Source organism: Triturus cristatus, chromosome 4_1 (genome assembly GCF_964204655.1).
Source record: "Triturus cristatus chromosome 4_1, aTriCri1.1, whole genome shotgun sequence".
Classification (NCBI taxonomy): Eukaryota; Metazoa; Chordata; class Amphibia; order Caudata; family Salamandridae; genus Triturus; species Triturus cristatus.
The window spans coordinates 90,024,113-90,040,964 of NC_140585.1; the positions used below are offsets into that span (position 1 = coordinate 90,024,113).

Consider the following 16,852-nt stretch of genomic DNA (forward strand, 5'->3'; position numbering starts at 1 on the left):
TGTGATAAGTATTGATATTGCTGTATATTCTATTAAAAGTAAAACGTTACACCCTTAATTAGTTTAATCTTGTCTTTCCTGTTGGTCTCTCAGATTGGACCACAGTTGTTGTGTATCACACTTTACCCAGGTCCTTCTGGTTACAGTTAGGTTACCAAACTGATATGCGATGGTCATACAAAAGACAGGAATACCAGGAAAATTGACGCTCAACACCCTAATCATTGCTACATATGAGGTTGAGTTGGTGCAACCCCTAAGGAGGGTCACAGAGTTTCCAACAAACTGCGGAAAATATCAACAACTCCAATATATTTAGGCCTGCAAAACCTTGCTTCCAAACTATTCACTAGTGTGCGTTTCTTAAAAGACTCAGAAAATGATATGAGTGTCACTGGCATTAGATAATACATTTTGACTTTACTAAAATTATATGTATAATACACTTACTTAAAGGCCCTTTTAGTCGCCTCTCTTCATCCATTGGTATGTCGTTGTGTCACTCACATTTTTCTTCCGCCCACTACAGCATACAGTATGGGTCACCACTTAAGCCACGGGCTAACGTCACCTTGAGTGCAAGGTATTTCCCTTCAGTGCCAGTGTTTTTACTTTATAACTAATTAGGGTTGTCTTTGTGTATAGAGCCTGATGTGACAGAAGGACACTTTTGATGTGAGCACAGTGCACATTTCAGCTTTATGAGATCCCATCTCCTGCTAATGCTGTTGTAAATTCCTTTAGGAGTGGCCTTGTTTATCTGACTGCTGCTATTTCACATCAGCTCACATGAACTCTGAATACAACCTAATCAGTGTTCTCTATCAGTCTTGGCAACCTTAACTTGCTTTCTTTCTTTCTTACCTTCCTGCTTGCTTTCTTTTGTTTTTGCTGGTATTCTTTCTTTCTTTACTCTCTCCCTTCATTCTTTCTTGTCTTGCTTTCCTTCTTTTTTTTCCTTCCTTTTTTACTTCCGTATTTCCTTAGTTCTTGGTTTCTTTCCCTGGTCTGTTCTTCCTTTCATTCTTGCCTTCTTTCCTTGACATTGTTGCTTTCTTTCTCTTTTTTCTTTACTGCCTTCTTTCCGTCATCTTGACTTCTTTCTTTCCTTCATTCTTGTTTTCTTTCTATCTTTGGTTTTTCTTCTTCTTTCCTTCCTGTCTTCTTTCTTTCTTGATGTCTTTCGTTCTTTTCCTCTTACTTTCTTTCTATCTTCCCTTTTTTCTTTCTTGCTTTCTTTCTTCAAGGCAAAGGGCTGACAGCCAATGCCAGCCCAACTGGCTTAATTAGGTCAAAACCTGAAAAGTTATTCCTGTCAGCGGACCTACATTCCCACTTCTGCAATATAGTTCTCAAACTGAAAATCCTGTAAACACAGATGCTCTCAATGCAAGGTCTTTGAATGTTACAGATCATCTCCCCCAGCCTGGCTTACAGTGCTCTGAAGTTTTGACAACGTGCAGTTGAGTGGCCAAACTTTTCTTGGTACGTGTTGAGCCCCTCCCTTGAAATCAATGAAAGTCTTGAATTTTATATCCTCCCACATTACTTTCATGGTAAGAGTTTTTCCTTCTAGGTCATGGAATTAGGGACGTTCCTCGGTCACAAGCCCTATTAATGTCCCCTGCCATGCATTGTCATTTTTAACTTGGGGCCTACTGTTCACCCTAAAGTCTATGTGGACTTTCACCCTAAAAAGTAAAATCTCTTTCCACCCTTTTTTCATGGCCCTCACCAGGTGTAGAGTTCAGGTCACAGGCATTGGATTTGGTTTGGAGTTTATTGGATACATTTTTTACCTATCTTTAAATTTAAAATGTCCTCCTTTCCAGCTGCTATAACTTAACCTTTTGAAAACCTGTAAAACACTTATCAATCCCATGGTGAGAGGATCAGAAAACTCAAAGACAGACTACAAAGACTTCAAACTTAGGCTGGCAGAATATGCTTGAGCCTTCGGAGGCCAGCCCTGAATGCACTACACTCGTTTCCAGTGGAGCACATCATCAGATTCAAGACGCCCTTTATTGCTCTTCTTGACCTACTGCAACACAGGTCTTCGATAGCCACAACAATTGGCTCACCATTCTATCCCTGCCAGGAACATTTGTTCAACTGGATTCGCCAACGCCTCTTCAAATAGTCAATCACTGGGATTGCCAGGGTATCACAAAACAGTGAAAGGATACACCAGGGACCCTTGCCTGGAGAATAGACTTAAACTGCCTTCGAGTCGGGAAACTCCTCAAAACTGAGCTGCTGGAACGGAAATGTACTCTGCATGGATAAAGACATGTACCCCTGCCATAAGTGTCCAACTGTCCTGCTGTCCGGATCCATGATGCTGACATTTTGCCATAAGCAAACACGGATTATGTCAGTGTGACATGACATAGGCCTATCTCACAGATTATGGTCTTGTTGAACCAGGAGTGGCGCCCATGGGATACCATCATAGTAGTGGACGGCTACCACCTTCACCAAGAGTTAAGTAGCACAAGCACAGTGGTGGCAGCAAATCGCGTAGTGAGAAATAGTAGTGAACAGGACCTTTTGACCTTGTGTCCCTAGAGCGAGGCCTATAGGTTCACTTATCTTTATAAAAGGTTCAGCTACTGTGTGCTTAACTCACCCTTGGCCTACATCAGGTAGATGTGGAGTGCTGTGCAGCGCAGGAGTAGTGACTTTGTGCTGGATGTATGTGTGCCTAGGAAGGGTGCAGTACAGGGATAGAGCAGTATTGTGCAGTACAGGTGAGGTTAGAGCACGTGCTGAGTGTACGTATGCCTGCGATGAATACATGACATGAAAGATGTAGTGCTGTTAAGTGTGGGTGCAATGAAAGCATGGGCTGTGTATATGTGTGCTTGCGTGAAGTACAATACATGAGTGAAGTTTTGTGCAGAGTGCACATGGTGAATGTGTGTGCTGGTACAGTGTGCTTATACATATTATACCCTGGTACAATACAAAAAGGCTACAGTATTGAGCAGTGCAGTTAGACTGAATGTGTGTGCTGAATGTGTATGTGTTTGTAGAGGCACAATGCATGGAGGTAACAGTATTGGAATGCAAGTGTGCTGTGCATGTACACTGAGTGCAAGTGTGACTCCATCGGTACATTACATGGAGGACCCTGGGTTCCATTTCGGAAAGCCCAGGCCTTCGGGGTGAAAACATGAGGAGTAAAGGAATCCCCACAGACAAATTTGTGCATTGCTGTCTTCCTTTGAGCTGAGTGGGACACACACTGGAGAAAGGGAGGAAGTGACTCTCCCATTACACTTAAAAAGGTTGCTCTTTGATTCAGTGATAGATCACAATGAAAGGGCCAGCAGCATTTCAGGAAAGGTGAATGGGCGTAAAAGAGTAGGGCTGGGAGACTGGTATTAACCCTTTGGTGCACATTTCACAGTGGCTGAAATCCAGGTGTGAACTCTGGTAACTCACGTGAATTGTTTTGTGGGCCAATCAGCTTCGGAATCTTGTCTGGTATGACAGACAGGGGTAAGAAGAACACTACAGAATGTGTCATTTGCCAAGCAGCCAGACGGGCTGTGAGAGAAGGGGAAGCTCTGCATGGCTTCTGCCTATGACCAGGACTGGGAGCAAAGGCCTGCTAGTGTTCCTGCAAGGTGAGAGGACATCATCCAGAAGAACCAAGACCACCTGGCCTGGAGCACCGGTTCCTGCCTGCTTGCCAAGACCAGTGTGCCCTGTGAGGAAGAGGAGAACTTTGGAGGGAGCAAGGCTCAGTGGGAAGCCCTACAGCGAGAACTCCCTGTGCGAGATGTGAGGTTTCGGCTGTGCACTGATCAAGTTGTAGCCTTTGAGCAGGAGTATTGGCTCGGCGACCCCGTACGTCAGGTGAGCACCATCGTGGACTGAACTGCAAGATAGCGCTGTGCGGGGCTTGCCAAATCCATACCACGGCACTGCGGTACCCCAATATGCCAGGAGGGGCCTCCGGTAAAGTTGCTAGTGTGAGAGCGTGGGACTTTAAATCACTGTGGTGGAGGCGTTTGCACAAGAGGAGTCTGCACCTTTGCTGTAAAGTACCACAGCAACCCCGTAAGCCAGGAGGGGCTACTGGTACCAATTATGTTTTGGCATGCAACCCGGGGAAAAGACTGAGAATGTGCTCTGCAGACCGAGCCCACACAGAGAGAGAACTGGCCCTGATGGACCCCCGAAGACTGCAGAGGACACTGTGGACGACGTCGCAACCTTGCTAGGTTCCAGTCCAGAGCTGAAAAAAGGAACCCCACCCTCTTACCTTAGCTGGGGTAGATTGACATACTGCATGCTGGTAACTACTCAGAGAACTGGGGAACTCTGGCAGCAGCGCTCAGGAGAGAGAGTCTGTGCCGCTGGGTGCTGGAGCATTGGGCCATGAGCAGCCCGACTTCTCCAAGCAGAATCAGAACTCATGGGTGCTCACTCTGAGGACGCCCTCTAGAAAGCTGAACCCTCTGCAGCAGCACCATACACACTTTTGTCTAATTCCTGAAGAGTCAAAGGGGAACTCTCAAGTTTGGCCTTTCAGTGAACATTCCCCAGATGCGACCACCAGTGAAAGGGGAATAACAACAAACAAGTTGGAAGGAGGGACAGGGATTTGCCTGACAACTACAGGAGCCCCGACCTCAAGGGGATTGTGTTGTTGCTTCTGAATGACGTTATTCCCTTTGCATGTGTAGAGTTAGAAAAAATACTTATTTTCCTTATAATAGCAAGTATTTCACTTGACATTGATTTATTGTTAGTACTGTTTGCATTCTGAGTTATGAGTCGTGTTCACATACCGGTATCTACGGTTCCCCTTCCAGGGTACCTTTGACTGCTTGTCCACAGCTACCATTGAGAGTCAAGTGCAGATGGAGTACTTGGTACAGATGCTCAGGATCTATAGTAGGTCGGGCCATCAGGAGAAAATGCATCAACCATCACAGTTAGGCTCTGCAGCTCCTGTGTGCGTTGTGGCCCTCTGAAAAGGGTTCTGACATGAACTATTCAAACATTCCTTCAAATAAAGGATTTAATTTGAAGGAGGAATCGATGTTGAATAGGGGGTTTGTCCGCACTCGGCTGGACTCACTGTAGTAGTTTATTTCTCTTTTGGCTCTCTGTATATTTTAGTATTCAAAGTTACTATAAAAAGACACTTTTCACTTTACAAACACTTTTCCATTAATGCAGGAGCACTAGTGATATGGATGGGAAGGTGGAAACGGATCCAAGTACAGAAAGGATGAAGCTGCAAAGTCACAGGCACGTCTCTAAATACGCATATGAAAGACAGTCATGACTGCTGTTTTTTTTCTTTTAATTCGAGCAACTTTGTTTTGGTGCAGGAGGAAAGTGAGTGTAAAAAGGGATACATTCGCCATTGATCGAGAGTACATGTGGAGGAAACACCACTTGAAGAGGTAATAGGGAAAGGAAGTCCCAGCTCTAGGTTTACACTGAACAGGATGCGAGGGTGGTCTGGCAGCGACCTCTCCTACCTCAATGATTGCTGGGGTTGAACTGCAGATCTGGCTAGCTAGTCTGGTGTCCCCTTCCTCCATCATCACCTCACTTGCGTCCCTCCCAAAGATTTGCGCTCTGTCACAGAGGATGCCTCCTCCCCGATAGAATAACCGCTCTCCAGTCTGTCTCCTGAGTATAAGAGTAGCTGTGCTTCACTGCTAGAACCTCCAGACAAGTATCTAGGTTTACACTGAACAACCCACACGTGATGTGGATGCCTAGGTGTACATGATGATGTACAAGAGAACCCCAACCCTTGGGCTTATTACCCCCAAGACAAGGTGCCAATGACTCCAACCCAACCCTAGGGTCAACATTCAAAAACGCATACATGGTAACATTCAAGGAAACCCAAAACTAGGGTTCATGCTCAACCATCTCAATGTGGCAGGATAAAGAGAAAAATAACACCAGCTAACATACGTCAGAATGTGACGTTCATATCACACAGTGGGATGTCAGACCCTAGCAGATTATTACCTGAACGTCATGCGAGGATGTCTGATCCCCACACAGCCACATGCCAGTGAAGACTGAGGTGGCAATCGAGATGCAAAACTCCAACAGCGCAAGCGTAAGAAGAAAGGACAGACTCCCATTCTCTAAAATCTGAAGGAGAAGATCAGAAACAGAAAAAGTAAACAAAATTTCACAGCCACAGAGACCCGCCAAGACCTTCTTGGCCATCTCCTACCTTTTTACTCTGGATACCTCAGGTGCTCTATGAAGTACAGATTAACCACCACTTTCTCTATTCTATTGCTTCCCCTGACACTACTGATATTTAACATAATCTAATGCATTTCCTAGTATGAATTCTGGTATTAGCACATTCCATGGATTCCTCTTTTGATGAACATAGACTGCCAATGATACACCTCCTCTTCCCACGGTTGTGGTATACGACAAAAGTAGACAATCAACTCAGCAGTGTTTGTGGTTATTTAATTTAGGACTCGTTTGGTTGCCTATGGCAAATTACTGCTCCACAATTCTGCACAAAAATAAATCTTTGTCACGCTGCACAAAATGGAATTTCAACAAATGTAAACAAAAGTAAACTACAACAATGTTGTTGTGTTTTTTACAGAAACTACGGGAAGCATTATTTCTTTTGGTATGCCTGTCTTCTATACACCATACATTTTCCAGGCTTCTAGGTAAGATCAACTTACCGTATGTCGGCAGAACATACATTTGCCTAATCTCAGCATGCGAGTTTCTAACACTGGAACATCATGAATTGGTAGGACAGAAGCACCCAGACAACACAAAAACTGGGGGGGGGGCGGGGAGGGGGAGTACACAAGGGTGACCACAACATGGCGAGGGTGAGAAGAACAGATGGGAGACAACTGGAAAACATATCCTATGGAGTGCTTAACCCAAAAGGAAAAAATCGAGGGCTTGAAAAGCTGGCAGTGGAAGCATAGCCAATCAAAACTGATCATAAAGAGGGTGTGCTCCATGGGAGGGACAAACACAAGATTGACAAACTAAGACACAAACAGGAAGCAGACGTGGGTCCCGTGCTCTCCATGCCACTGGAGTCAAGCTATCCTGGCTGATGAGGTGTGAAACCCCGAAACCGGTCCTAGGATGCTTGTTTCCAGTCCAGGGAGGACCTGGCCTGGCAGTTTGGGCTGGACTGTTCCCAATGGGTGCAGGGTCAAGACTGATTTGCATATGGCTGGGTTCAAACTTAAATGGCATGGAAAGGAAATAAACTATGGATTTAGGCCCAGATCTCTGTACTGGGGTGAATGTATGACATTGTTCTGGATTCTGTCCATAAATTGTTCTTTTTGCACAAACAGGAAGCAGGCAAAGCAAGAGAGGGATCTGGGGGAGATTCAGCAGCCCGGAACAGGAGAATGGAGGAGTTGAGCATCCAGGAGTGGGAGAGTGGGGAGGTTTAGAAACCGGGAGCTTTCAGCAAACGGGAGCAGGAGAGTAGGGGGTTTACAGCAATTGGGAATGGGAGGGTGGGAGTTTCAGCAACCCGGAGTGGGAGAAGCACCAACCAGAGCAGGTGGGTAGGGGGATGAGCAGCAGCAGGGAGTGGGAGGGTGAGGTGGGCAACACACTGAAGTGGGAAGGCTGAGGCTTAACAAGCGAGAGGGTGGGAGGCATCATGAGGGAGGGGCGCAACAACCGGGAGCTGCTGGGAGGGTGGGTGGATGCAGCAACCAGGAGGGTGGGTGAGGACAGCATCCGTGAGCAGGAGGGTGGGGGTTTAGCATCCAGGGCAGGAGGGAGGTAAAGGTAAAAGCAGCACTTGAGGGAGAAGCACATAAGAAATAAATCAATGCAGGGGGAGAAGTACTCAACGGAAAGCACAACACAGAGGGGAGCGAAGGATAAGCACACCAGCAAGAGAGCAACATGGAGCAAAAAAGGGAGAAGAGAAGTTCATAAGGGAGACTGTTAAAAACCACATCTAGTCTCATTGAGGGCTTAATCAAAAAGAAAAATAAGCATAACTAAAAAGAAAAGTAAGCAGTGGAAGTACACAAGCATTCTCTAGGGAAGTAAAGAGGCTATAGGCAGGTTCAAACTTCCCATAAGGCAACCAGGCACTGCCGAACGAGCTGGCCTGACAGGTCAGTGTGGGGGCCGCTTTTTTGGAGGCTGCTTGAGGACCTCTTTTATGCTCAGCTGGGACAGTTTTTACTGTTGGTTTCCCTGATAATAAAACAAACTTTACCTTCAGTCTTCTATACCTTTCAAAACATTTACATAGAGAGTCTTTACAACTTCAAACCGGTCCCAATTTTCAATCATGTGCCACAGTTTTAGCTAATATTTTACTAATGGGGACCACTTTTATTTTGTTGCCTGGGCCTACTTTCTGTCCCAGTCCGACCTGCACTATGGGACAAACACAGGAGGGGAAGGCAATGAACAGAGAGCAAACGAATGAGAGTGACAACAAAGCCAGCAAGTGGTAAGCAATGGGCATGCTCTAAGCATACTGTAAACTGACAATAGATCTTTCGCAACATAACTCAATAATCCTGCAACAAAATTTATGACAGTTCAGGGTAGCAAAAAGTGGAAACAAAAGACGTTCCTCCTAATCTGGCCTTTTCCTAAACAAGGTGATATCGAGTGATTTAGTAAAGTTGAGGGTTAGGTGAGGGTGGATATTTTTAGATGCAGAATAGCTGAGATATGGCAGTGGTTTTGACAGTGGAGACAGAAGAAGGAGCTTCCGGTCACTAGTGGATACTATTCTCAGGGCTCTACACAATTTGGCAAGGTGAAAGTGTGTTTGAAAACTTCTTAATGATTTACACTTGCTCCTTTGATGAAGTCTGAGCCACACCTACCCAGAGCTCAGCTAAGGTTTTTTAAACGAATCAGACTGGACCCAGTATAGGTAGTGAGTTTAGTACTCAGTGAAGTTTCACAACCATACTATATGATAAACCGCTTTCCTCATATGAACCAAGATGGGCACCAGACAATGGACAAGGGGTTACAGGAGGCTTTAAGGGTGAAGGATAAAGCTCAGAATGATTGGGCCAATAGTTTGATACACTGAGGCCTTAAGTGGTTAACACTATGCAGGATTTGTCCACTGAAGAAAGAGAAGAACTTGCTCTGCAACAGCGTCCAGTGGGCTAAAGAATGTCTGCAGAAAATTGGAAACCCTTAGTGGGTTGCTTTCCATTAATATTGAGTCTAAGATACACACAAACCGGCTTGGTTAATATTATGGAATGCCTAATCACAGTGGATTTGAAAATAAGAGAAGTGAAAAGCACTTATCTTTGGTTAATTTTGCATGCATTTTTTAGTGCATCTCTACAACGGCTGTGGCTTTGCAATATAAGTGCATTAGTATAGAGAAAACATTTGACTATGGAAAGAACACAGCATTGAGAGCCAGGGACAGACCCTATACATTTGGAGGTAAACACACTTGCTGTGCTTGAGAACAAGGTAGACTGTCAATAAATGCAGAAAAAGGGTTTATAATCAGCACCCTTTACCTAGAGGTCCTGATGCCATGTATCTGCCCTGGTGATTGATATGCTGACAGCTTGTAGTAGGACTAAATGACAAGACAAGAGTGAATCCGCAGAACTTGACTTACGAAGTGGTAGAAATGCTGTCTCCAACTCTCCCTTTCCACAAATTGATAGATCCACTTTCTTAATGTACCTTCTGCAGACCAACCCACCAAGGGATGAGCTCAGGAAACATCCAAGGTGAGTCAGTACTTTCACTCTGTGATGGTCATCACATGGATTCATCTGGCTACATCACCAAAGGGACCCCAAGCTCTCACCATTCATGTCGCCCCTGTGAAGTCCCTTTGTGAAAGGTTGTATGACAACTATCATATCCAGGAGGCTGCACCCATTTGCCACAGGCGAATTTCCTCCACACCAAACTAAAGCTGTCCCTTCAAGCTACAGTGGTCTGGAATACGCAGTTTTTCAGCTGTGTACTTGACATGGCATCCAGCGTGCTAACCTGTGTTGGCCAGACATGGAACAATGCCACCTAAGAAAAGTCCTGACCACTCATGATGGCAAATGGCCTATGTCTGGCAGCTGAGGGTTACCAGTGTACACGTTCTTCACACAATGCTCATTACCGTTCAAACGAGAGCCCGCAGCTCTTGCCGTAATCGTATTTGGCTGCAGAACACTAGCAGCCTCTGACTAAGGTCCACGGACCGTCATCAGCCAGGCTAGCTTAAATCCAGTAGCAAAGTGAGCTAGCCTGGCTGATGATGGCTGATTAGCCAGAAACCACTCCCAGGATGCTTGTTTCCGGTCCAGGGAAGACATGGCTTGGCAGTTCGGGCTGGACTGTTCCCATGAGGCACAGGGTCAGACTGATTTGCATATGGCCATGTCTGAACTGGGGTGGGGGAGTGAGCTAAAGAATGATCATGGATTAAACCCACATCAGTTGACTGGGGGTGAGTGCTTGCAATGTTCAACACTCCGTCCATCATCCTCTTTGGTTTTTCTTTTGGCCTTTACCTTTGTTAGATTGGGACTCCCCCGCAGATGCAGGATTTTGGGGACCTTGAGAAGACTTCTGTTCTTTCCCCTTTCCCCCACCCTTGTCAGAGTTCTTTGAATCTTGCTTCTTTGGGTCAACACCTTGGTTCTGAACCTTCTGCTTCACCCTGGTTCTGACCCATTTATTTGCCTTCTTTCCCAATTCTTGGGGAGAGGTCAGATCAGAGTCCACCACGTACTGATGCAACAGCTGATTTTGACAATTATTAAGGATTTGCTCCCTCATAATTAAGTTGTACAATCCTTTGAAATCACACACCTTGCTGCCAAGTAACCAGCCCTCCAGAGCCTTAGTAGCACAATCTACTAAGTCCACCCAATCTTGATTATGTGCCTTCTGGTTATCCCTGAACTTTAACCTACATTGTTCAGTGGTTAGGCCAAACCCATCAATCAGTGCACTCTTCAAGCTTTGGTAATCATCAGCATCCTCTTCTCTTACAGTGAGGAGCTTATCTCTGCCTTTGTCTGCAAAGGAGAGCCACAAGATTGGCTGCCCACTGCTCCTAGGGGACCCTCTGTACTTTACAGGCCCTTTCCAGTGCAGTAATCCATTTGTGGCTATCATCCCCACTCTGGTAGGGAGGGAGAATCTTGTTTAGGTTTCTATCGTCATGAGACCTCTCCCTAACAATAGGGAGGTTGCTGCTACCAAGGGATTCTAGTCCAAACTTTTTCAAGCTCTATGAAGCTCTAGGGCTATCTACTCTCTTCTGATCCTAAGCTAAGCTTCCTCCTACTTGAGCAGTCTCTCTTTCCTCTCATGAGAGGATTCCCCCCTATGAGAGGAAACAGAGGTCCCTGTGGAAGTGTCAGAATGGTTAGACTCCTGAGAAGGAGATCTGGACCTTCTAGGCACACTCCCAGCTCTTCCTGGTGGAGTAAAGAGAAGGCCATCTTCCTCATCTTCAGGAGGAGTTGCATTGACCAGGTTAGGATCATTTTCATCTTCCTGGCCAGCTCTAGAGGTCAAGTCAGGGGTGTCTGAACCCCTGGGCCCTTCCTCATCTGCTGTCCCACCCACTCTGCCTACCCCTTCAGACCCTGAGGGCTTTCTGAGATCATCCAACAGCAGTACCTCTATGAGGCGTTGGGTGTTTGCACTTTTTCCTGTCTTCAACTTCCTAGTACGACACAATGCTCTCAATTCCAAGAATGGGAGTTTGTCATACTTGGATGGTAGAAGCCCACTGGCTTCTGGCAGGGACCCACTGGTTCCTGGCCTTGAAGACATCACTAGTGAGGTGTGGTGTATGCACTACCTACTCTAGTGTGGCCTACTAAACTCTCTTGCGTTGTAGAAAGGGTGTGCTAAGCCCTTGACACACAACTCTAAGTTCAGTATAACTTCCTGTAGTTTAAGCTTGTATTATATGCACCTCGGGTACCTTTAGTGGTTTTCAGTTAGTCACTCATTTGAGATTCTCTGGTAAAACAATGGCAAAATTAAATCCCACTGCTGCCACCAATGTGAGAAGTTGGCCTGGTATATGCTGTCCACTAGTTATAGTGGGCACCTTGCACCAGTCCAAACAACCCCTTATTGATGATAGGTTAAAGACAACCTTATTTGGAAGCTATCCTAGTAGTAGCTATGGAGAGCAGTCTTCAGGCAATAGTCTTGAAGGAATGTAAAGCAGCTTGTTATACCAGTCTATAATCTCTTGAGTGGCTAAATGAAAGGAGACCACACCAGCTATATATATAAAATACATGTATTTATTCCTAAACACACGCTTATAGTCTCTTTATGAGGCTAGAGGTAAAAGCACATATGTTACACTTCAAATATTACAGTAAAGTAGTACAATACAAGTTAGGCCCTAGGGGAGGACCAAACCGTATACTAAGAAAGTGGTATAAGAACCACGACTTGACTAGACACAAGGCCTAGAGCCTGTAGAATCGCTGGGACCCCAAGGAACCACCCAAGGTGGTGACACAGGGGACGCATGGGGGACGTGTGCAGTGTGAGAACATAGCCGCAAACTCCCATTAGCTTCTATGGGAAAAGTCGCGGTTAGAATTTAAAGTTTAAGGACACTTAGAGGTGGACTAGGAACAAACCCCTTTGGACTTAGATGGGTCTAGGACCAACACCCACAGGGTCACCGGAGTACTCGTGTTACCTCACCCAGGGAAGCCGGGTGCATTGGTGTCAAATGGTGTAGGTCGCGTCGTCGTTTTCAATGGCTGGAGACTGAAAATTGCTGATGCCGGGAAAAGGAGAAGTGTCCGAAGAGATCCAAGCCTGGATCAAAGATGTGAAGAATCTGAAAGCAGAGGGGACAGAGTCTGGGTCACTTGCCAGTGACCAGGGGCATGATAGATGAATGGCCACCGATGTCGGGTGCTTCAGGTGTGAAGAGGGGAAGCTTGACTCTTCAGCCACGAGGACCAGGAGGCATTGAGGACGATCAGGAGCTGGATTCGAGCTGTCCCACAAAGGATGTCAAGTGTTGCAGTGTGAGTGCCCGGATTGGACACAACAAGTCTTGGCAACAGCAACCCACACAGGAAGAGAAAAGATGCTTCGGCGCAGACCAGCAAGGTCCTGGGGACTCCCCAAGTGATGGAGAGGCAGGGCATGTCTGGAGCGACCAGGGACGCCCAATTTAAGTAAGAGTTGCCTTCACAGGGACCCACCAGTCGACAGACCAGGGATCGCGAAGGAGCCTCGAGCGAACACACAAAGGGCAGGCTCACGGAACACTCGTGGAGTGTAGGCCAGCAGACTTTGGTGGAAAGGGTGCTCGGCGTCAGGCCTAAAAGTAACCCAATGCCCAGCCTCAAGGGACGTCGAGAAGCTGATGCACTTGCAAATGTGCACGGTGTACAGGGGTTCCGGTTCCACGGCACCCACGAGGGCTACGTGTCTCAGCTTTGCTGGGGACTCGGGTCAGCCTCTGGGAAGTCTGGAAACCCACCTTCTGTGTTGCAAATTCTTCGGCGTCCGGCGGGAGCTTCGGAGATGCAGACCGGACAGATGCATCTTTGGTGCCTGCCAAGCAGGGAAGTAACTCCTTTACTCCAAGGGAGATTCTTCAGTCATCTAGTCGTGTAGATTGTCGAAGTTCGGGGATTTCTGTAGCAGAGTTTCGCCCAGGTGTAATCTAAAGTCCTGTAGCCAGGAGTTCCTTTCTTATACCCACTGAAGGGGTTGGACATACTCTGGGGACCCACCTATGGGAGGGTCAGGAAAGAGGGGTGGCTACACCCATTTCCTTTGTCCAGTTTTGCACCAGAGCAGGGGCTGGTAGCCCCTGCAACTGGTTTGAGCTGGACTATGCACGGGGACACCAAATGAGCCCCCAGTGCAGACTTCAAAGCACTCCTGGAGTGCTCCCACCCGGCCCTAATCCACTAAGGCCTGTCTGGGAGGTGGTTACACCTCCCTGTGACAGGAAATCTATTGTTCAGGCCTCCCCTGCTAGAGTTTTGGTCAGCAGCAGGAGGCCAGACCCGTGTCTGTGTCTGGCAGCATCCATTTTGTGATGCCAGGGCTCTGTTAGCTGGTACCGGGTATACCGGTGCTGTCATGTCTCTCCCTATAGAAGGGTGGGGTCATACTCCCACACCAGTTACTGGTGTGGGGGTATGATTCCAAGGTGTTTGACACCAAACATGAGATGTTTCTGTGCAGCCAGTCCAAAGTTAACATTTACCGTTTGGTTATAATGCACTTAAGAGTATATGGTCAGGCTGCATCACAACCAACCCCGGAGAAGAGATTCCTAAGGCTGCAGAGGGGCTCTGCTCATGCATGGGCACCCTCTCACACAAAACCAAGCACCCTGCCTTCAGGATTGATACGGCCTGCCATAGGGGTGACTGATAGGTGTATATGTGCAGTGATAGGGTGAGATATAGTGAACCTATCTCTCAGTAAGGGGTGCATGCACCACCTTACGCAGGCTGCAGTAGCAGACCTGTGATGTCATTTTGGAGGGCTTCCCAGGGGTGGCACAATATAGGCTGCAGCCCCTTTTAGGCCTCTGGGGTACCTATGCTCTGGGTACATAGTATACTATATACTAGGGGCTTATAAGGGCACCCCAGAATCCAATCTGTGGTGTACCTAGAGTACTAGGAATCAATTTAGAGAGGAAGCAGCTAGGCTGGGGTCCTGAATAGCAGGGCCCCAGCCAGACTAAAGTCGAAAAACAGTGAAACATCAGCAAAAAGTGGGGGTAACCATAAGAAGCAGATCCTACTCTCCTACACCTTGCCTTGCTGATTGTGGAGGTTTTAGTCTCCAGGTGACTTTGGGCAGCTGACATGGACGTGCCTGCAGCTTCCTCTGTGTGGTCTCCTGTGGGACAGGCCCTCTGACCCTAGTGTTCTGGGCAACATGTGCATTCAATTGGAAGATGTAATCCATTCAGCCCTCGCTTCTTAGACACATTGCTAATGCACAAGAAAGTAGACAACCCTAGCATCGGACAAAATACCGACACAGAATGGACCAGACACCATTCCAACACAACTCATCAAGCAACTGAAATGCCAAAGCATTTTGAGCGATATGACACTCCCTGGGAAGTAGACAGAAGAGAGTCAGCAGCTACTACAGATGGTGAAAATGTAGCATGGATTAGGGATATCACAAAGAGTGAGAAGAGCCCTATTCATGTTCTTGAAAACAAACACTGATAGACGTCACTAAGGTTCCTCCGACATGCTCTGGCATTATGGCTATAAAACACTAAGGTATGGACAGAAATATTAAGGAGAAGGGGGTGCAAGATCTAGAAAAGCAAGGGTCAATACAATGAAACTTTTAACCAAAAACCAAAGTGCTCAAAACACTGAGCAGGCCAAATGGAGACAAGGTGCTGCGTGAATCTCTTGGAACGAATGCCTGAGCTGAGAACATGTGTAAGAGTTTAGAACTACATTCATAAAGGTCACCAGGGAGTACTCACAAGGAAGGCACCTCTGTACATCTTGCACTGGTTGAAGGCGACACCAACTCCGTCATTCATGCAGATGTCATAGGAATGACTAGCCAGGTCGATGGAGAAGATGACAACGGCGGCCACAGCCTCAAGAGCAGCGATGATGTTCAAGATCAAAGTTCCAATCAGCTGGAGAAAAAGGAGACTTAGAATGTAAATTGATACTTGTATAGCGCACTACTCACCCGCAAGGGTCTCAAGGCGCTTGTACGAATACCGCTGTGGAACCCATCCTGGCTTTCCCTGTGAGGCATCCACTCCTGGGCACCCCCAAGGTGGAGGCCAGGCATCCTTAGCGTTGTGGGGGCCGTTGTGGAGATTAAGCAAGCTATTGCCCAGAGTTGCAGAGTGGGACTCCATGATTGGAATGGCACCGAGGCGAGAATTATCAGGTCCATGGAATTTTTGAGCCCAAGACCCGCCGAGGCGGGGAATTGAACCCTGGTCCCGGGCTAGACCTCTGCATCAGGGTCTGCCGCTCTAATCATTGAGCCACACTTCTCCACTCCACTCCAGAATGAGAAGCTGAGCAGTGTGTGAGTGTCTGTCAGCTACAGACAAGGGCGATTTCAAAGAAGCAGCATGCAGTGTGTGAGTGTCTGTCAGTTGCAAAAAAGGGAGATTTAAAAGAAGCAGCATGCAGTGTCTGAGTGTCTCTCAGCTGCAAACAAGGGAGATTTAAAGTGGGGCAGCATGCAGTTTGTGAGTGTCTGTCAGCTGCAGACAAGGGACATTTAAAGTAAGGCAGCATGCGAGTGTCTGTCAGCTGCAAAAAAGGGAGATTTAAAAGAAGCAGCATGCAGTGTGTGAGTGTCTGTCAGCTGCAAAAAAGGGAGATTTAAAAGAAGCAGCATGCAGTGTGTGAGTGTCTGTCAGTTGCAAAAAAGGGAGATTTAAAAGAAGCAGCATGCAGTGTGCGAGTGTCTCTCAGCTGCAAACAAGGGAGATTTAAAGTGGGGCAGCATGCAGTTTGTGAGTGTCTGTCAGCTGCAGACAAGGGACATTTAAAGTAAGGCAGTATGCGAGTGTCTGTCAGCTGCAAAACAAGGAGATTTAAAAGAAGCAGCATGCAGTGTGTGAGTGTCTGTCAGCTGCAAAAAAGGGAGATTTAAAAGAAGCAGCATGCAGTGTGCGAGTGTCTGTCAGCTGCAGAAAAGAAAGATGTAAGGTAAGGCAGCATACAGTATCTGTCAGCTGCTGAACGGGGAAATTTAAATGAAGCAGCATGCAGTGTGTGAATGTTTGTTAGCTGAAAAAACGAAAGATGTAAGGTAAGGCAGCATACAGTATCTGTCAGCTGCAGAAAAGAGATTTAAT

The 16,852-nt window shown here is 46.8% G+C and overlaps 1 protein-coding gene across 3 annotated transcripts in view; it reads right to left on the reverse strand.

Moving 5' to 3' along the window:
- The window catches only part of LOC146839628 (membrane-spanning 4-domains subfamily A member 15-like), a 111,634-nt gene that overhangs the window by 20,110 nt on the left and 74,672 nt on the right, over positions 1–16,852 (reverse strand). For all 3 annotated transcript variants that reach the window (XM_085651716.1, XM_085651713.1, XM_085651715.1), the window contains 2 exons: positions 15,503–15,664; positions 6,013–6,141 (listed from right to left, as the gene is read on the reverse strand). In XM_085651716.1, coding sequence (XP_085507842.1) covers positions 6,013–6,141; positions 15,503–15,664 — 291 coding nt within the window. The remainder of the gene's footprint in view (positions 1–6,012; positions 6,142–15,502; positions 15,665–16,852) is intronic.